General features: G+C 42.3%; 1 protein-coding gene across 1 annotated transcript; it reads left to right on the top strand.

The window, feature by feature from the left end:
* Positions 1 to 43: 43 nt before the first annotated feature.
* Positions 44 to 21,073, top strand: tm7sf3 (transmembrane 7 superfamily member 3). Its single transcript, XM_078242746.1, has 12 exons — positions 44 to 299; positions 4,516 to 4,670; positions 9,052 to 9,202; positions 9,960 to 10,080; positions 12,086 to 12,257; positions 12,966 to 13,143; positions 14,817 to 14,903; positions 17,079 to 17,159; positions 17,315 to 17,467; positions 18,335 to 18,435; positions 19,027 to 19,189; positions 19,843 to 21,073. Exons 1-12 carry the CDS (start codon positions 218 to 220, stop codon positions 20,094 to 20,096), a joined length of 1,698 nt encoding a protein of 565 aa, XP_078098872.1. The 5' UTR covers positions 44 to 217; the 3' UTR covers positions 20,097 to 21,073.
* The last annotated feature ends 1,138 nt before the right edge of the window (positions 21,074 to 22,211 follow it).

Raw genomic sequence — 22,211 nt, 5'->3', positions numbered from 1 at the left:
AGATGGGGTGCTGTTATCGCGGGACCGAGGGCGCGATTCTCGCGGAAGGTTTGTTCAGCCGTCAGAGCGGCAGAGGGAGAAGGCTGGCAGTACCGCTCTGCTAAACCTCTCAGTTCAGTCAAGCATGTCGCTTTTCTGCTTGCAGGGATTTCTACTCTACCCAGATACAATGATTATACTGACCGGCAGATAGAAGCGTTTTGTTGAAGCCGAGGAAATGTCTCGTTGGATTTGTTTCCCACTTCTGCTGCTGCTGCTGCTGCTTCCCTTGGGTTGTGAAGTCCAAGCTCAAGTAGAAAGTGAGTAAACGTTGCACAGCATCAACAGTTTGATGCACTTTCAGTTTTAGCAACGTTATTTATGTTTCCCAACCTTTATAAACCGATAATTATAGGGTAAATATTTTGGCTAACGTAGAATGGGTATCGTTAAGTTAGGTTAAAGGCCGCTTTGTGATTCCTTGAGACTACGTAGCTAAATCACTGAAGTCTACTCGGCTGAACTTGTTATTGTAGGGTAGCTTCAGCTAACGTTAGCTAGTTTAATGTCATATTTTCTCACAAACACATTCTGGGTCAAATATTTATTTAGTTAAGTTTAACTAGTCAAACTCCCCGCCCCCCATACCTCATATAGTGAATTTAATTCAGTCATATATGGGGTTACACATGTTTTAACAGGATATTTAAAATATTAGTGTAAGCTGTTCTAGCAATTCTACCTCGGAAATGTTTATAATATTCCTGTGATATTCATATTGGGATGTTAATAGAATATCATAGTTTTTAATTCATATTACGTCTTACAATAACGTTATAACAGCAGTAGCATTACATGTGCTGTTTACAGATTATGTGCGTTTAGCATATAAGAGTAAAGAATTGTGATTTATTAAATTGAAGTTAAATAGAAAAAAAACAAACAAGAATATTTCAGCTAACACTGTCAAACCTTTCAAACAAATGGTAGTTGGGTAAGAAAATGGAGTAGTGAAACCAAGTGGAGTCTGAGTATTTACTCTGATAGGTAAATAAACACTTTGTTAGGTATCAGAATACCAGCAGCAGCAGCAAGTTGAGATGATATAACAAGCAGACTTGATGCTCTACCATCTCTGTGCTGTAGTTTGACAAGATGTGGAAAAATCACAAATTACAGCTTTAGGGTTTCAAGTGGTTCATGTCAGTATTAAGTTATTTAGAATTTGATCAAGTATTCAGTGTTTTTCCTCCTCCTAATTTTCATAATGTCAGGGCGGAGAAGCCTCTGATATACAATTTGTCTCCCTTCGTGGGACACAACTCTCCACTGCAACTAAAGAAATACTTTTAGTGCTAGTAGCTCTTAAAGGAACCAAACACACCAATTCAAGAAGTTTAAAGAATAAGTGAAACGTGCAAAGTTATAAGATCTGAATAGATCTAATTACATCAAGCATCTAGATCGAATAGATCTAGATTTTTCAAGGTGTTTTTCTGTAGTCCACATTATACAGTAGGTGGACATCAGTTGGTGGATATCTCATATATATATATATATATATATATCCTGGATTATGGTTGCTGGATTAAGGTTTCTGCCTAACACAAGCCAGAAGCTCACATTTCCCCTCTTGTTCATGTGTCAAAAAAAAATCAGTCATGTTGGTAAGGTGTAACCTGCAACAAGTCTAGACAGCTTTAGTTTTCATACTCGACATTCCTCCTCTTTGTATGAGACATATCAGCAAACATACAAATACAACAAGGCCATACATATGATAGCACTAACTATTATATTACGGAATTATACGTAGGTTTGTGTACAAGTCTTCAAACAAATACTCAAATACAGTACAAGTAACATGTAAATCGGCTAGAAGTCGGCTCCAGCTATTTCGAAAAGGTCATAGTTTGCGTCATGCAAGTGCTGTGCACTTTGCAAACTTTGAGGCCCACTGAACTCAAGCGTGATCTGTGAAAGAGATAAACAGTGAGGAAAGTTCCGTGTCACGGTTTTGAGTCCTTGTCTGCACGCTATTCTTCAACTCAACTCAAATTGCTAAAATGATAGCGTGGGAAAGTATCTTCCAGACTTCCGTTAAAGTTGCTATGGCGACAGATGTTTCGGAATGACACTGTCAGTTTAATAGCAATCGCAAAACCACTTGCCATGGGTTTTTTTAAATTGAATTTATTGGTGAGTCACTGATCACATGAGTGGGCCGTTGCTGTTGCAGCGTGGTCATTCAGAGTGGTCAAGTGTCAGTGCTTTTCTGCACATTCCACTTAGATGGACAGTTAGTGGTTACTTAAGAGTTAATACAGCCAAAGTTGGTTAATTATTACTGCTTTTTTTTAATAGGGAAAAAAAAAACATTGACGCAGGCAAGTGATCAGAGGATGTTATGCTTTACTAAAAGTGGCCAGTCCAAAGGTTTCAGATAAACATTAGTTGTTGTTAATCCCAAAGGGCTGACAAATAAGAAATCTAATTATTTTACTGAATGTTACAATTGTATTATATTTTTTTTTGCATGCATATTTTAAGGTGTTATGGATTTCTAAGCCAACGAGAAACATCTTAAACTAGAAGGGCACTCGGAGAGCGCAGACCTCCGCCAAAGCATGACCTTTCTCACAACGTTAATACAGGGTGAATTTTTTTCCAGTCGGGAACACATTTTTCCGATTATTCCGACACCACATGAATGCGGCACAAACATCAATAAAAAAACAGTGTATCAGCCCTGTCATTTTGATCCGCTCTGACATTTCATGTTCTTTCTTGGCCCATGCTACACCCTTCCATCAAGTTTCATGGAAATCAGTGCTGGTCATTTTTTCGTTAATGAACAGCTGGCATGTTCCTTAAAGTGCTCATATTATGCTTTTTGGCTTTTCCCCTTTCCTTTATTGTGTTATATATCTTTTTTTGTGCACGTTATATGTTTACAAAGTGAAAAAGCCCAAAGTCCACCCCAAAGGGACTTACCATCTCCAACAGAAAACACTGTTCACAAACGGCTCCAAACAGCTCTGTTGTAGTCCAGCCTTTACTTCAGAGACAGACGTTATAATGCTGGCCTAGCTGCTAGCGTGGCACTCCCTCATACTCTGCAACTGACTGGCTAGTAGTCCTTACTGCGCATGTGCGACTCCCAACAAAGATGGAACAGAAGTGAGATGTCTCACTCTGTAGCTAAAACAGAGAGCTCAACACACAGGGTGAAAAGAGGAGCTGCAGCAATTTGCAGCACGACAAATATATGGTGTTTTCTGAAAATTAAACCACATAAACGTATTCTGGTACAACCTCTAAATACAATTATGAACCTGAAAATGAGCATAATGTGAGCACTTTAAAGGCCAGTCGCTTTACAATAGGTAAAATAGTAAAGGTAAAATAATTGTAGCCCACTGCAATCCTGAAATGAAAGAAGAAGTCTGTACTGCGTTGTTAGATTTCTCCCAAGCTGTTATGGTGACAGCATGCTTCAGTATTTCAATATGGTACCTCCTCATTAGTCAACACAGCGTACTTCTTCATTCAGCCTTTTCTGTAAGAACCCTCCTTGATGTGCTGCTGACCTGGTTTTAGGTCGCCCTCTTGGCTGAGCACCAACTGTTAAAGCTGCTCTCTGCGATATCAGCGGATTTGCAGTTTACTGTGTGTTGCCTGGCCTCCGTCGCAGTCCGTCGTCCTTCTTCTCCACCGTAACTTGTACTGACCGAAACAGGAAAACAGTCTTAATGTCTAGGGCTGGGTTCAAATAATCGATTCTCCAATGAAAATTGATCTTTGTTTGTTATAGATTCATAAAATACTTATAGATCTAGATTGTATTAAAAGATAAAGATCTTTTAATACATGCCTTTTCACCGTGGATGTATCTGTCATGTTAGACCTGTGAAGTAAAAAGTACTTTAAACAAACTTTTTGTTCCTAATTCCTAATGTAAACATTAACCTGGTGCATGATAAAAAATATTTGAGGGTTGCTTCTTACTTGTACAATTTATGACATATGTTCTCGAGGAGTAAAACCTCTATATATGGGCGCACGCTCTACCAGGTGAGCTGCCCAGGCGCCTAGGATCTCTTTTTATAGCCAACCAAAATTGGTATTGTTACTGAAATTTCAATTAACGTAATTGATCTCAAATTAATTTGAAATGTTTGAAGGGAATCGGGACCTTGCGAATCGATTTGGGAAGTCATTGGTGATGCCCAGCCCTATTCATGTCTTTAACTACATCCATAGGCTGAGTAATGGTGTGACAGTGCTCTTGTAAACGTGGAAGGACTCATGAGAGATTGATTGTTGGCACAAAAATGTATGAACTTACTTGTTTGTAATATTTGTGATTTAAAGAATTCCAACCATTATACACAGCATACATAGTACTGTTATGCTCCCGGAGCCTCGGGGTATATGGGGACACTGTAGCAGAGCTGTTTATAGGCAGCACACCACAATTAATCTACACCAGTCAAATCATGTGTGATTAATCAGACTTTCCCCTGTCTGTCCCAGACCGGGTGGTTTTCCTGCCGGGAGCGTTCCAGAACGTGAGCGTCTCCCAGAATGAGACGGTGCAGGTTGTGGTGTCCCGGATCCCCCCGGAGGTCGCTTTCATCACCCTGCAGTTCCACACGCAGCACCGCAACGCCACGCTCTCCTACACCCGGGTGAGAAAGTGCCGACATGTACACTTTTCATGCTTGACAACTGACAGACATATCTCTCCCCCAGTTATCTCGACAGGACACGTAGACTCAACCGCAAAGATTCATCGATTCAACGATTAGTCGTCAACCATTTCATTAACCGGCAACTATTTTCAGGGTTTTTCCCTGCCTTTAAAAGGCTTGGGCAGGGCGCCCGGATAGCTCAGTTGGTAGAGCAGGCGCCCATACATAGAGGTTTACTCCTCGACGCAGCGGGCCCGGGTTCGACTCCGACCTGCGGCCCTTTGCTGCATGTTATTCCCCCCCTCTCTCCCCTGTCATTTCTTCAGCTGTCCTGTCAATAAAAAAAAAAAAAAAAGGCTTGGGCACAGCACCCAGGCTGTTTTGGGCACCCCCTAAGCCAAATGAATGTAACGAAATGACTTATCTCAGATCTAATGGTTGTAGTTGGTCCCCAGTGAACTTCTTTTAGCAAGTTTTGTCTTGAACCTTTATGCGCTTTAACGTTTTAGACACAGATATGGTAATAATAGCGGTCCAAAATGATGTGAAATTGCCTTTTTTTTATTGAAAAACAAACATTTTCTTGAGGGAGGAGTCCTAAAAATAGTGGCTGGTAGTTTTGCTTCACTCACCAGCCCCAAAAAATAATGGTAACATTCGTCTGGCTGGTGGAGGAAAAAAAGTTCATTTTGAACCCTGACTGCAAGCTGTAGAGGCAGTAAAGTCAGTTAGCAGGATGAAAGCTCAGTGATGTTGAGAGTTTAAAGATGCATGATTTTCTGTTGAATCAGCAAATCAAATGCCCAATCGCGTTTGTTTTTCTCGAGTTTCTCTCCGCGTCCTTAATCGAGTGATTCCCGGTAGCGGTTACGCAATCTGTGACATTAAAGGTTTTGCTTCGTACCGTGTGAGCAGCCAGTTAGTTCTAGCTCTGATTAATGAATGGGGCTTTGTAAACGAGGTCGTCTGACCCGCTGAGAGACGGGGCCGGTCAGCTGACGTACAGTCCGCTGGTCATGAGCGGCAGACGGGGCGGCCCTGAGGGAAAACCTTCTGGCCTCGCTCCCAGAAGTCTCGGGGTGGGGGATCGGCTCGCTTCGACTCCACGCTGCACCACCACATTTAGTTTAGCTTTTATTTTTCCTTGGTGATGGAGGTTCTCGGTGGCAGAAAAGGTCTCCCGTTGACGCAAGTGAACGGCAACCAAAACGAGAAAAAGAGGGAGTGTGCTATTTCAAACACAAACTGACAGGGTTAAATGTAGAGTCAAATTGCACACTACACACTTCCTTTTATATTGTTATCTATTTTTCACTAATTTCCTTTTATTTCTATCACTCACTCACATTTGTTTGATCAGCCAGTGTGGTTATTGCTGTCCATTTCGTCTTTAGTTTATCTGTACCAGAGGAGAAATTATATTAAGTCATATTAAGCTGTTAATCCTTTACACACTTGCGATTATATAATGGTTTGAAGTTGCTCTACGCCCGTGGCGTATTAGATCAGTTTGTTGAAAACCACATCGAATGGAGTATCTCTACCCACTCCAGCACTGTCTGACAGCAACAATAATGGAGAGAGTGTGGTACAATGGCGGGGGGTGGGGGGTGGGGGGGATTGTATGAGCAGTTGAACTGAGAGTCACACTATGGGGGCACAGTGCTAAGATGTCGCCAGGCTTGTCACACGACACTTATTCGGCATTTGCTCACTGAAAAAACATGTGGCTAAATATATACGGTTTGTTCCCTGAAAATGAGATCTTGCCTGTGGCTGCACCACATGAGGAAAATATGCGATAACGTTGTTTTATCGTGATAATAATATTACTTGCCATAAATACAGATATTAAAGTGTACTCAGTTCTGCATTTCTGCTGCTTTTAGTATTCTGCTAAAATACAACGAACTGCTTGTTGGGCTAGGGTTAGGGGTTTTCACAGGAAATCCCTTCCAACAATCTTTTATTGAACACATTGAACAGGTGGTCATAGGGCTGGGCAATATATCGATTATATCAATATCGTGATATGAGACTAGATATCGTCTTAGATTGTGGATATCGTAATATCGTGATATGACATAAGTGTTGTCTTCTCCTGGTTTTAAAGGCTGCATTACAGTAAAGTGATGTACTTTTCTGAACTTACCAGACTGTTCTAGCTGTTCTATTATTTGCCTTTTCCCCACTTAGACATTATGTCCACATTACTGATGATTATTTATCTAAACTCTAAGTGTGAAGATATTTTGTTAAAGCACCAATTGTCAACCCTAGAATATCGCCGCAATATCGATATCGAGGTATTTGGTCAGGAATATCGTGATATCTGATTTTCACCCTGTCGCCCAGCCCTAGGTGGTAAATATCACGCCAGTGTAGTGTTTCCATGGAAAAGCAAATACAGATGAGTTGATACCCCGACAGGTGCACTATTGTAACACTCAAGATCAAATCCATACCGTCTATGGACAAAATAAACGAACCATGGGATGTGTAGCGTAGTAGTAAAAACCCAATTCGGCCTTCATTAGGGTCTGTTGACCTAGTGGTGATAAACGTTATACGTGATAAACAGGTTGAATTAGGGCTGCTAGGATTGTAGAAAAAAAATCATAGTCACGATTATTTTTGGTCAATATTGAAATCACAATGATTTAACACGATTGCGTTTCCATTTGGTTAGCAGTAGTTCAGTTCAGGATGTGGTGGACTGTGACTCATTCTTCTGTCAAGAAGACACATTTGGTTAACATGATTTAAGTACGGTTTTTAAATTGAACACAATCATTTTTCAAACAATTACACTTTCTGTTGCAAGTCTCTTCAGTCAATTTAATGCCATATTGCAGTTCTTTAAAACAGTTCTAATCCTCGGCGAGTCATGCGTTAATAACACAGTCATCCATGAAGCGAAGAACCTTGTTGGGATGTTTTCAGAAGAGAAAATATTTCACGTTATCGCAGGCTGGCAGAAGATCTCTCCGTCTCGCCATTTTTGTCTAGGCTGAACTATCTCGACCACTTTTGTCTCGAGTGTGATACAGTTTTGTACAGATATTTACTGTCCCCAGGGTGATTCCCCTGACTTCTTCTCTAGAGCCACCACGAGCTTGACATTTGTGGTTTTGAGTGAAATGTCATGACAACTATTGGATGGATTGCCATGAGATTCATGTTCCCCCTCAGGATGAATTGTAACATCTTTGGTGATCCCTAAATCTTTCCTTAAGCCCCATCATCAGGTCAGACTTTGGTTGGTTTCTGACCAAATACACGCAAGAGCAGTAGTGTAGTCTAATGTATTGTAGTGGGTATACTGTCCTGTGTGTGTGTGTATGTGTATATATGTATATATATATAGGCCAGAATCTGCCTTTGGGGGAGGGGGGCATATCATAGTGGGGGGTCTAGGGGTCTTCCCAGGAAAGATTTGACAATTCAAAATATATCCCAAATATAATGGAAAGTATGTTGTTGTGCGTATGTTGTACCTGCGTATCACGTAGATTACACCACTGTGCAAGAGCCTCAGCTGTACTTTGAGTTTAATAATAATAATACTTTTTCACACAATAAACATTTGGACCTGTGTCCCTAAATACAGCGTCACTGAGCTGCTAGCATGGCTGTAGACTCTTTGCCTTCCATCTGTTTAAAGTGATCACTCAACGAAATCCCGACTGTTTGCTGTCCCGGCCCCTAAATGGCGGAACGAGCTCCCCGTTGACATCAGGACGGCTGAAAGTCTACACATCTTCCGCCGCAGGCTAAAAATGCATCTCTTCCGACTGGCCCTTGGATTAAAAAAAAAACAAAAAACTAATTGCACTTACAGTTGCACTTACCAGGGCTGCAATATATATCGGTTTTGTATCGTCATCGCGATATCAACTGGCGCAATAACCACATCGTGAAAGGCTGCATCATATCGCAAAGGACACTAAGAGATTTATATATCAGTAGAAAACTGCACTTTCAAATGTATTTTTTTTTTTAGTGGTGCCTTTTATGTTTAATTCAATCTTCAATTAGTTCAATAAAAAGAATTTGTTTTAAATTCAACAAGCAATTTGTTGTATTTTAGCAGAATACTGAAAGCAGCAGAACTGAGTAAACATTCATATCTGTTTATTTATCGCAATATTCAACACCGTGATCAGATATTTTCCTTTCCGTGCAGCCCTAGCACTTACATGTGACTCTTTTCAGTTTGGCTTATTTGAAGCTAATGTGCTCGCACTTGATTCTTGCTGTCGAGAGTTTGTACCTTCACGGTTGAATGCACTTAACTGTTGTAATCATGATTGTAATCGTACTGTTTATTTCCCTTTTGTATATTCTGCTGACAAGCTGCTATTTGTGTTTGGTGCAGATGCCAGGCCGGGGTCTCTCCATGACTGCAGCGGACTCGGGGCTCCTGTCGACTCTGCAGCCGGGCCAAGCCTTCCTCTCCTTGTTTCTGTCTTCTCCTGATGCGGACACCGTGGCAGGCACCGGGGTCATCCTCCCATACTCCAGCACCGGTACTTCTTCTTCTTCTTCTTCTTCTTCTTCTTCTTCTTCTTCTTCTTCTTCTTCTTCTTCTTCTTCTTCTTCGTAAACACTCCTCTGGGCGATCATGTTCTGGGCTTCATTTCTGATTTGTGTTTTTGAGTCAATTTTGAGTCTTGCACGAGGAGCCCGAAACGAAGGACGTTGCAGCTAGAGTTCACGGAAACTGTTTCTGCACGGTAACTCTCGCCACAGGCTAAAAAAAAAGAAATGATCTCGGTTTATTGTGAATTTTGATTTTGACTCGAGGAAGTTTGTGCAGACCATGAGCGAGCACCGGCATTGATTGCGCGCGATGCTCATGTGCCTTTCTAGTGTGTTGAGACATTCAAGTCAGTTTGTTGTCAAAAATGTTGAAAAAATACAAAAAAGTAAAACTTATAAGCCATAATAAAAGCAAAAAAAAAACTAACGAGATCATCAGCAACATACAGTATAAGCAACAAATAAACAACTCAAATAATATTGTTTATAAGGGGTAGGGTTGAGAACCTTTCTAGTCGTACCCCCTCTTAATGTAATTATTCCTAATAGAAATTCAATTTGCATCCATCAGTGTGCAACTCAGTAGGCTTGTAACAAATTTAGACTTAAAAAACATTAAGCAGTCCACAAAATAAGAAATAACCACACAAGAAATCACTGATCCAGCTCACGGCCATTCAATATTTTGTTTCTGTCTAAACATGCCCAATGAAGCAGCTGTCGTTGAATTTGTTTCTCGTTTAGATCCGGTCCCTGGAGCTTGCAACATGGAGTTCAACCTGGACATCGACCCAAACGTCTACATCCACTACAACCTCTACGAGACCACGATCCGTTTTGCACCAGCGAATCTAGGATACGAGAGGTAACGCGCTCGACTGATTGGCATCGCCATCTCAACTTCCTGTTCAGCACATTTAACCGCAGGCAGAAGCCACTCGCTGCTCAGATCACATCTGCAGGGACCTGCAGTCAAACTGCTGCACTGTTTTATATATATATATATATGTGTGTGTATGTGTGTGTGTGTGTGTGTGTGTGTGTGTGTGTGTGTGTATATATGTATGTGCTTTGAAATGATCTTGTGCTCTCTCTCCGTCACACACTCACACACTGACACGCACCCTCCTCCACCGTGGCTGATACACAGCACTCGCTTCATTTTCTCAAGAATGTCCGTTACATATCACAAAGCCGCCTTGGTGCAGATAAACAGAGGTCTCCTTCACTTGTTGAGTCGTTTCCTGTTGTGTCATTACCTGCCGGGCTGTAGCAGCACAGACTCCACTGTTTTTCTTTTTTTTCTTCTTTTTTTTAAAATTTTTTTTATTTAAAACTCAAGTCAGGCTTTGTTTCTCCGAGTGTGCTCATGCTTTTGAGGAAGAGAATCGTTCTGCTTTCAGTTCTTTATCACTGTTGGCTGTCGTGGTTTGGGGAGGAATATCTCAAAGGGTTGTGTCATCGTGGGACAAAAAAATGTGGCAAATTTATTTTTATCCCATTACCAACATTGGTTTGGACAAATACTTAGTGGCTTTGTTGACTGTCTTATGACGCCATTCAGTTCACTTCAGTTAAAAGTCGACTTGTTTGTTTGTTGTTGTGATTTGTTACTATGTCATAATTATCTATGACCACACCTACCACACTTTCTAATATCCGCAGCATTCTCAAAAAGCTTTTTGAGAATGCATTGAGTTTTTGAGTGTACTTATAAGTTTGTTAAATATCAGTTGGTAACACATTCCAAACCTGCTTAGGATTAGTTTGTAGTATAGGACGGGGACACAGCCAAGTCTACTATGCAGATAAGTGCAGTGTAAAGGCACAGTCTTGTGATTCAAAAGTCAGGATTGAGTCTGCCACCATGTTGTGCCGTGACACAGAAGTATTCCAGGGTCCTGTCTCAGTTCAGCTTCTACCCCCTACAGCAGACGAGTGTATGAAATCATTGTACTAACATTACAACTCTGCAGTCGCAGCGAAATCTGCGGCGTTAGCATTCACACACACTCAGATTCACAATTGCAGTTCACACATTGTGCCAGTAAACCACAGGATTATGAAGAATGATATACACAGGTACAAAACGATTTGAGTTTCAGTTTTTAGTGTCCTCACACTCTCACTCTCTCTCTCTCTCTCTCTCTCTCTCTCTCTCTCTCTCTGCCTTTATTCAGTGTGTCGGTAAGGGCTGCTTGATTATGGATCACAATTATTTTTGATCAATGCTGGAATCACGATTATTTAACACAATTACTCATTGACTTTTGGAAAGATGTTGCAATTCTTCCACTTAAAAAACAGTGATAGAGTTAAACAAACCAAACACTTTGACTGGGAAATTTCCCTTAATACTTTTCCTGTTGAACTTTTTGAATTCCCCTTCAGAACACAAGACAAAATCTGAGTTTACTTGCAAAATGTAATGTGCAAAATAATCCTCTTTCTTGATTATGTTGTTTTTGTGAGCGTTAGGAACCAGATTCGAAATCGGGATTCAAATGTGATAAATTGCACAGCCCTAGTGTCGGTTAAATTGCATTTAAACATAAATATGTCCATGCATTATAGAGCCAGGACTATTGTTGTTATCTCACTACGTTTTCAAAACATTTTTGAGCAAGGCACTATTAATGTGTACTCAGTTCTGCTGCTTTCAGTATTCTGCTAAAATACAACAAATTTAAAACAAATGAAAGGAAATCCTTTCCAACATTCTTTTATTGAACAAACTGGAGCCTTTCACTCATTGTCAATCACAGTAGAGGAGAGCCTCAGACAAAAAGCTACATAATAAGTTATTACTATAACTGAAGCCAACTTCACAGATAGGCAGTCTGATGTTTCCTGTCCTTGCTCTCCATCAGGGGAGAACTTCCGCTGGCCTGCGACGAATCGACAGAAAGAACCACACGCTGGCGGCTGCAGTATGACATCTACCAGTACTTCCTGCCAGAGAACGACCGATCAGAGCGCAGCCTGTTCAAGGGCATCCAGGCCGTGGCTGACATCCAGGGCATGGTGGAGAACGGCAAACGGGTGGGGCAGTGAGAACATGATTATTTACCTGCTGATTTTTTCATGTTTTAGCTGCTATATATGGAGCTTTAAAGGTCCCATGTTGTTAAAAAGTGAGATTTTTATGTCTTTTTTTATTATAAAGCAGGCCAAGGTGCTATATAAATATTGTAAATACAGTATCAAAACGCTCAATGCATACAGCCCGTATTGAGAAACTGTGCCTTTTTAAACGAGCCATAAGGACTTCCGTACTGTTGTGATGTCACAACTATACTATATATACTGTATGCAGAAAGTGCCGCAACATTGCTGTTACAGTCATTCCCCAGCTGCAATGACAGTGCAGAGACTCCGAGAGGGCAGATGCGAAAAACCCCAAAAAGCTGACCAATCGGAGCAGACTGGGCTTTTTCAGGAGGGGGGGCTTAAAGAGACAGGCGCTAAAACGGAGCGTTTCAGACAGAGGGTGAACTCCGGTATATATAGACAGACAGTATGAGAAAAATAATGTGTTTTTTTAACATTAAAGCATGTAAACATGTTCTAGTAGAAACCCCAAATACAAATATGAACCTGAAAATGAGCATGATATGGAACCTTTAATAAGAACATGATTAACGATGGCTATTGACAAATATCAGTACAACACATTGTACTTGTATACACATATACAAGTACAACAGCTGAGGCGCTGCTTGTCTTCATCCCCCCCCCATCTCGCTGCAGGTCTTGACGCTGTTATCATCAGATATGACCATGGCCGTGTTCAACTCCATCCCCGGTCAGGGCGTCATCTTCTCAGTGGTGGTCAGAGACCCGCTGCTGAACACCTCGGCCTCCTACGTCCCGGCCCACACCTACGCCTGCAGCTTCGCCTCCACCCTGGACGGCTGTCAAACACTCGGTGAGCTCCGGCGTGGTTCACATACTGATCGTGTCGCTCTCCGGTAGGGCTGCAATATATGAGGAAAACGTGCGATAACGTTGTTGAATATCACGATAACGATATTACTTGTGATAAACCGATATTAAAGTGTACTCAGTTCTGCTGCTTTCAGTATTCTGTGGAAATGTAACAAACTGCTTGTTGAATCACGCATGAAACAAAATGTTTTTTTTTAAATACGGCTTTGTGAAAACCTTGACATGAGGTCAATTTATTGATAAAACCCATTTTTCAATGGAACAATCTTGTGATACAATTGCAAACTGCATCTAACAGGTTTATTTTCAGTATTTCTAAATCATGGGATCCTCAATCTAAATAATGGAATGCATATACAATCTGAAATCCCTTTTCGAGACTTTGAGGGGTTGAGACCGAGACGAGACCGAGACTTTCAGGGGTTGAGACCGAGTCAAGAACGATTTACATCCAGTCACAGTAATGATGTTAACACATAAATCAGATGCAGGCAATGTAGTGATATCCCTGCAGCTGTGGTCTTGACCAGTCTTGAAATAAAATCCAGAGTTCTCTTCATGCGAATTGAATTTGGCTTTTTCCAGCCACAGTTCACTATAGGGTCAGCAGAATCCATCAGTGGTTAGTCGGTCATCATGTTTGCAAGTCTTAAACTTCCTCATAGGGACGTAGAAAACGACTCAAACGGAAGCTGAGCTCTGGTGTGGTGCTGACACAGTACAGCAAAGAGGTGGGGATACTTTTACTTAATCCCATGAAGTTTTTTTTTAATTTGCAAGTAAAAGTCAGCGTACTGGGTGCGGTGGTGCCGGCCTGCCTCTCATGCATGTGATGCAGCAATGTATTTGTTCCAAACTGAACCCGTGTTTGGGATCAGCCCCTGCTGCTGCCAGTAGATCTCATAGATCTATAAGAGACCGAGTTAGAGGGTGGGATACAGTGTGTTTTTCCAGCAGCTGGTTTCTCAGGAGCATTAGTGATGTTTGTGGAGAGTGGTCAGAGACATGTGTGTCCCAGGCCCCCAGAAGGTGCTTTGAAGGAAATTATACATAGCCGCCAAACAGACAAAACAAACTCCCGGCCCGTCATGTGATGCCATCGTGCAGCCCTAGTGCCGATCCTCCTCCGACTCATGTTTGACTCTATGATAGCTCCACGCACCACTGAGCAACTCTCATAGGAATGAACCGGGCTCAGCCTCCAACACTGTATCCAGGTCATATACAGTTATGGTAGCTTTATTCAAAGCATTCTGTACACCACTATATCCTGCCCACTGGATGTAGCGTATAATGATGGCATGAGACTGCTTCTAAAACAACCGAGATGGTGAAGTGCTAGTCAAATGTTTGTTAGTGTTGGTGTGCCTACCTGTTCTGCCTTAATAAGAAACCTCATTGACGGCTGTCTAAAGCAATTTCTAAATCATGGGATCCTCAATCTAAATAATGGAATGCATATACAATCTGAAATCCCTCTTCAGTCTAATCTCTTGATATGATATTATCATATTAGCAACAAAGGTAGGATGTAGGCAGCAAGGGGCTCCAGGTGAAATACAAAACGTCTTACTCCCTCAGAAGTAGCAGGAGGCTTAGGCACAGGCAAGGAACACATTTAATGATTTTATATTGTTATTATTTCATTTTCAGGAAAGATATCTACTAAGTTTTTCTTCACCGTCGCTGGCTTGGCTGGCCTGTTTGTCTGCTTCTTCGGGCATCGATTCTTCAAATGTGGTGAGTAGTTTGACATTGCTTTATGTGACTTCAGTATTGTGTTATCATATTGTATATTATAGTTTTATTAAAATTCCATTGCAGGGCATTCATATTCCAGGGGACATCTTAGTGAGTTCAGTAAACCGAGACAGAGGTCCCCTCATTATACTAAACCAGAGTTAATTAATAATTCATTCAGATCTTGGTGATTTTAGCCGTACTTTATTTGTGGTGTAGTAAAACATGGAGGCGGTTGTGGAATCTATAAATGAAGGTTCCAGCCAGTTCATTAGCCTGTGTATGTGATTGATTAGGAAGTCATTTGAAGTCCAAGAATCAAGCACTTTATCTTAAAGTCTGAGAAAACTCAAAACTGAAAGAGTTTGTCTCACCTTGTCTCGCATAGCCAGACCTATCTCCACAGCAAAACACTCCGGCTTGTTTGTATTCCTCTAAACCAATCACAACCGTCCTGCGTGGCGCCAAGCCCCCATAGCGGAGATAGCGAGGTGGGAGGGCCGGGTGTCATGCTTTATCCAACCAATGTACATCTGTTGAGCCAGATTATGTTTCTTCTAAACTAATTACTATAGTTAGGTATTATTGCAGTTGCTGTGCATCTCTGTCTGAGGTTTCTGCCTGTTGAAAGGACGTTTCTCCTCGCCGCTGTCGCACAAAATGCTTGCTCTGTGGGGGGAATTGTTGGGTCTTTGTAAATTTAGAGTGTGGTCTAGACCTACGCTATCCTTAAAGTGTCCAGAGATCAGTGTTGTAGTCGAGACCACCTAAACCGAGACCAAGTCATCACCAAGACCAGAGTGTATTGAGAGCGAGACGAGACCGAGACTTTGAGGGGTTGAGACCGAGTCAAGAACGATTTACATCCAGTCACAGTAATGAGGTTAACACATAAATCAGACGCAGGCAATGTAGTGATATCCCTGCAGCTGTGGTCTTGACCAGTCTTGAAATAAAATCCAGAGTTCTCTTCATGCGAATTGAATTTGGCTTTTTCCAGCCACAGTTCACTATAGGGTCAGCAGAATCCATCAGTGGTTAGTCGGTCATCATGTTTGCAAGTCTTAAACTTCCTCATAGGGATGTAGAAAACGACTCAAACGGAAGCTGAGCTCTGGTGTGGTGCTGACACAGTACAGCAAAGAGGTGGGGATACTTTTACTTAATCCCATGAAGTTTTTTTTAATTTGCAAGTAAAAGTCAGCGTACTGGGTGCGGTGGTGCCGGCCTGCCTCTCATGCATGTGATGCAGCAATGTATTTGTTCCAAACTGAACCCGTGTTTGGGATCAGCCCCTGCTGCTGCCAGTAGATCTCATAGATCTATAAGAGACCGAGTTAGAGGGTGGGATACAGTGTGTTTTTCCAGCAGCTGGTTTCTCAGGAGCATTAGTGATGTTTGTGGAGAGTGGTCAGAGACATGTGTGTCCCAGGCCCCCTGAAGGTGCTTTGAAGGAAATTATACATAGCCGCCAAACAGACAAAACAAACTCCCGGCCCGTCATGTGATGCCATCGTGCAGCCCTAGTGCCGATCCTCCTCCGACTCATGTTTGACTCTATGATAGCTCCACGCACCACTGAGCAACTCTCATAGGAATGAACCGGGCTCAGCCTCCAACACTGTATCCAGGTCATATACAGTTATGGTAGCTTTGTTCAAAGCATTCTGTACACCACTATATCCTGCCCACTGGATGTAGCGTATAATGATGGCATGAGACTGCTTCTAAAACAACCGAGATGGTGAAGTGCTAGTCAAATGTTTGTTAGTGTTGGTGTGCCTACCTGTTCTGCCTTAATAAGAAACCTCATTGATCGATGCATGTGTAGAATGTCGGTCTCAGAAAGAATTATACAAGCTTTAGCCCACATTGATTTTAGCTCTGTCAGGGATGCATCTAGACTGTGGAGACATTGGTGCTCCTGTTTGTATATTACAGGTGAAGGTTGTTGACCTTTTATTAATTTATATGAACTACTGTATATTTATTGCTATACGTTTGTAAATATTGTCATTTTTAATGTACTATGGACCTTCCATTTGTGTCCTGAATAGAATTATTATTATTATTATTATTATTATTATTATAGGTCTTTCCTGGGTCTATGTATGAACTACTGTGATGTGTAAAGTCTCTCTCTCACTCTCTCTTGTTTCTTCTCTGTTCCTGCAGAGTTGTTCTGCATGGGATTTAGCTTTGCGACGTTTTTCTTCTTTGTGCTGATCACAAGGACCACAGGACTGGACTATGACAGTGAGTTGTTTTTCTCCACTTTGATCATTTGCACTCCACTATGTAGAAATGAGAACATCCCACAGTAACCACGTCTGGTTTGTGTGTGTGTGTGTGTGTGTGTGTGTGTGTGTGTGTGTGTGTGTGTGTGTGTGTGTGTGCGCGCACGTGCACAGTCTGTCTGGCCCTGTCGGCAGTGATCGGCGTGGTGGGCGGCGTCCTCCTGGTGATGAGCTGGTGGCGCTTCGGTTCGGTCATGGCCTGCATCGTCGTGGTTGGACTGATGCTTGGCTTCCTCATCGCCGCCACCGTCCTCTTCACTCCTCTCGGTAGGAAAAAAATAATGCTGTCTGGTCCCCAAACATGACCCCAGTCAACCAGTCTTCTTGGATGATTTCAAATATATACCGAGTAGGGCTGAGTACCGAATTTGATACTTTTTAGACACCGACCAAATTGCCTCCAACGGATCGAAAAATGCCTCGTCATTTAGAGCTTTAGTGCGTAACTTTCTGATGTTAATGAACGTCCGTTACATTCAAGCCATTGCCAAATGAGTTGCTACAAAGCTAATGAGCTCCACAAACTCTCTGTATTTCTCAGTATGGCTATGTTCAGAAGATTGTGGCGTCCGGTGACTTTCCCGCGCAGAAAGAAAGATAATGACCTCTTGTGAAGAGTCCATCATGTTTTTTTTAACCCCCTCGTGTCCTCCTCGGCTACTAGCAACTGCGTGGAGGAGGGGTGGGGGGTGGTGCGCGATCACGGAAGACTTTCATCATGTGGACGTACCGACAGCGTTGTTGTCATTACTTAGAATTCCTCATGGGGGCGACAAAAACTACGCACTATAGCTTTAATACCAAATTTCAATACCTAAGGAGTAAATCTCATCAGTGTCAGTGAGCCAATAAGCATGCAGCATGCTTCTACCAAGATCTCATAATGTTTGTGATTGGCTGTTACACGTCGTAGAGGCAGGCAGGAAAAACTCTACGTGGGCTCACGTAGTAGGAGCTGTGAATAAATAAAAAGATTTGTGCCATAATGTGTAATGTTGTCATTTCTTTTTGTTAAAATGGATTTTCTAAAAAAAAATTGGTATCGAAAAAAGTCTTGTTCAGGAACCGGTATCAAAGTCCCAGTATTGGTAACCAGTGTGTGTTCCATGTGTGTCTGTGTGTGTCTTTGTTCAGGTGACCTGGATTTGTTCAGGCGTTCAGACGCAGTTTTCTGGGTGACGTTCTGCTGCATCATGCTCATTGTTCCGCTGTTCTTCTTGCGCTGGCCCAGAGAGGTAACAGACTAAACACACTGCAGCAGATGTAGGATTTAAGATTGTTACTTTGGCGACATCTAGCGGTGATATTAGGAATGACTTGTTGGAGTTGGAACAAAACAAAAGACACAAGTAAAAATAACATGAAACTGAAACCTTATTTTCACTAAAGAAATAACATGACATGAGTGAAACCCAGTCACAACACGGTCGCATATACACACCATGAAGTATTCCTTAAAAAAGCTCAAATTCACTTTGTTATTTGTTTGTTTTGTGTATAACCGCTCGCTTACTCATCCTCAGGGTCCTCGTTTGAATATTTTTCATTAGTAATTCAAGTGGAAAAACTGAGTTGTAGACATGAGTCGAAAACGTCTTTTTTTGCCGTCAAAAAGCCGAATTTCCAGTTTTTTGTTGTGTTTCAGCAGAGATCCTTCACAGCAAACTAAATATCTAGTTCTAAATATATTTAAAAGTAAGAAGAAAATGTGTAGAAGTGTGTCTCATTTAACTTGTAAAAATGTAATGTAATGTTGGGGATCAATAAAGGGTCTTCTTCTTCTTCTTCTAGACTCAGTGTGATGTGTTGTGTTTCTTTGTCACCAGGGCAACATCGTGACGTGCGGCATCGTCGGGGCGTACGCCGTCATTCTGGCCGTCAACGCCTACGTTTACACCAGCCTGTCCTACATCACGCTGAACATCCTCAAGCGCTTCCTCAACAACAACTTCAACGCCGCGTTCACTGACGTGCCCTTCCAAGCCATCGGTGAGTTCACGACTCGAGTCCCAACATCTCAGCGACGCAGACCTCAAAACGTTGACTAGTCTGATCTGAATCCAGGGCTGAACGACGAGTCCTTTTCAAATCAAAGTCGCCATTTGAAAGAATGCGATTAGCTAATCGTGAAGACCGCCATTTATTTAAATGTGTGTTGTAACATAGGGGTTAACATTTGTTATTCCTCTTTTGTTTATTATTATATTTACTGTGTTTTCATAAGATAAATGCTGGAATAATGTTACATATCACAGAGTGTTTACAGAAATGTCCTATTTTCTGTGGATTTTTGGACATTTAGTTTTTTTATTCCTTTATTTGACGTGATGGTAGAAGGTGCGATATGTAGACGCTGCTGTTGAACTGACGCATAGCAGACATTTCAGTTTACAGCAAAGTACTGATATTTTTCAATTTGAATTGTTTATTATTATCATGACTTTAGCTTTTGTGATAAATGTTCTGTGTTTGACTAAAAGTTCATATCTCTCACATAGTGAATATTGAACTTTAGCTAATCTTTTGAAAAACTGAATCCTAATCACAATATCTGGCTGAAAAATTGCAATTGGAATCCCCCCAAAATATTTCATCCCTATCTTAGTCGTATCTTTTTTGTCTCCCCCCCCCCTTTCCATCAGACTACGTCCTGATCACGGTGTGGGTGGTGCTGGGCGTCTGCGGCATCGTGCTGCAGCTGTACCGCGAGCGCTCCCGCCCGTTCTTCCCGCCCAGCCCGTACCTCATGTGGCTGCAGGAACGCGAGCGCCGCAAGACCAACGTGCTGGACCCGAGCCACCACTTCCCGCCGCTGGCCAACCGCCTCCTGGCCCGAGCGCGCCAGCTCACCAAGAGGATGGAGCCGGCCGGAGAACACACGCCTCTGCTCCTGTGAAGCATCGCAACACGCCGTCGCCGCCGCCGTCTCCGTCTCCGTCTAAAAGGCCCATTCAGGGTCCAAAGTTAGCGCCATCTACCGGCCAAATGCCCAACACAATGGCAGTCTATTGAGTGGCTGGTAAAAGCTAAAACGTTCACTAGCCCATTTGGCTGGTAGACGGAAAATGTTAGTTTTTAGATTCTTTTTTAGGGATTTTCCCTTTTATTCAATAGTGACAGTGGATAGACAGGAAAGGTGGGAGAGAAAGAGAGGGGATGACACGCAGCAAAGGGCCGCAGGTTGGATTCAAACCCGGGGCCGCTGCAAAGGACTCAGCCTATATGGGGCACACGCTCTTACTGGGTGAGCTAGAGGTCCTGGGGCGGATTCCACATACACAGGTCTGAACCACAGAGGGAAAGATCCCTGCGACCCCGTGGAGACACCTCAGTGATCTGGAGCAAAAACTGTCTCATGACTCAGCACCAAGCGGGATTTAAAGCACTGACACTCTTCAGGTGGATTTGAATTTTAAAAAACCTTTTTTTTTTCTTTCCCTTTTCTTTTTTCCTGAACGCCACTTTTATTGAACTCTAAATTACATTTTAACAAACCACTGAAACTGTTCAAGAAGAACTGAAGAATTCTCAAATGTAGCCGGTGATGCGTTTATGGTGTCTGCTGCTTCTTGCACTAAAAGTCCCAAACTACTAACAGTCGACAAAAGCGACGAGGCATTTCACCCGCGGGCAGTCGGAGTGATGCAACAACGGCGTCGTCAAAGCAACAAAACAAACGACGTTGGCTTTTGTCGTCGCTCGGCTGGCTTCTAAAACTACGGCGTCCACTCAGAACGGGACGTTGTTGTAGTTTGGCTTTAAAGGTGCTCTAAGCGATGCGACGCGTTTTTTTAGGCTACAACATTTTTTTTGTCACATACAGCAACCATCACCTCACTATCCGCTAGCTGCCTGTCCCCTGAACACACTGTACGCGGTCTCTGTAGACAGCCCTGGCTCCACAAACGCCAACAACAACAAACTGGGCCAACCTGCAACACCAGACATAACAAACAGTGTTCCAACCAATAACCGACAAGAAGAAGTTGGGGGGGGTTAGTGCGCGGAAGCACGGGAGGGAGGGGGAGGGATGAGGAGGAGGGAGGGGCGAGCTAGCCTCGGTTTGGTTTGACAATACTTCGAACGTCAACAAGAAGTGACGTCGCCCAACATCGCTTAGAGCACCTTTAAACTACACCCTCTGAGGCCAGACATTAATTAAGAATACTGTCTACCGTAAAGTTGAAATTGAACGAATGATGTCTATGTGATGATTTGATGACTACATTCTAAATGTGCCATTCAGCCCTGGAAGTCGTGACGCAGGTCAGTAAACGGAGGATGAATGTCACAAACGAGCAACAAAACAAAAACTGACGATGGTGAAACAACATAAAGACATTGCACGGTTTTCATGTTTGGTTCTCTGCATTCAGTGTGTCAGAACAGGGTTTTTTAACCTCTTGCTCACTTCTGTGTCTTTGATTTGACTGAACTTTGCAATCCGCAGTCTTTTTTTTTGTTTTTTTGTCATTTGCACACTGGATTTTAATGTATTTAAAGTGATGGTTCGGAGTAATTTCACCCTAGGCTGTTTTGCACCTCGACCTCGAGCCAAACAACCAAACTTTTTTTCCCCTTGTTATAACGTCGGTCGAGTTAGCGTCATCAGCTGGTTAGCTTAGTGCAGGCGCTAATGGATCCACGTTTGTATCTCGTAAATTACCCCACTAATAATGCCCGGAATGATACCAAACTTCTACAGTAGTACAAATAGTTTCTGTACTTATAAAACGAGGCATTAGAAAGTTTGTAACTACACCAGAAGTATATTTAAATAACACTTGCCTGATGGATACTCCTCTCGCGCAGTACTTACATACTACTACTACATACTTCTGGTGTAGTTACAAACTTTCTAATGCCTCGTTTTATAAGTACAGAAACTATTTGTACTACTGTAGAAGTTTGGTATCATTCCGGGCATTATTAGTGGGGTAATTTACGAAATACAAACGTGGATCCATTAGCGCCTGCACTAAGCTAACCAGCTGATGACGCTAACTCGACC

This window comes from Sander vitreus, chromosome 23 (genome assembly GCF_031162955.1).
Source record: "Sander vitreus isolate 19-12246 chromosome 23, sanVit1, whole genome shotgun sequence".
Taxonomy (NCBI): domain Eukaryota; kingdom Metazoa; phylum Chordata; class Actinopteri; order Perciformes; family Percidae; genus Sander; species Sander vitreus.
Note: the sequence above shows the minus strand (reverse complement) of the source record. Positions and strands in the feature narration are given on the sequence as shown.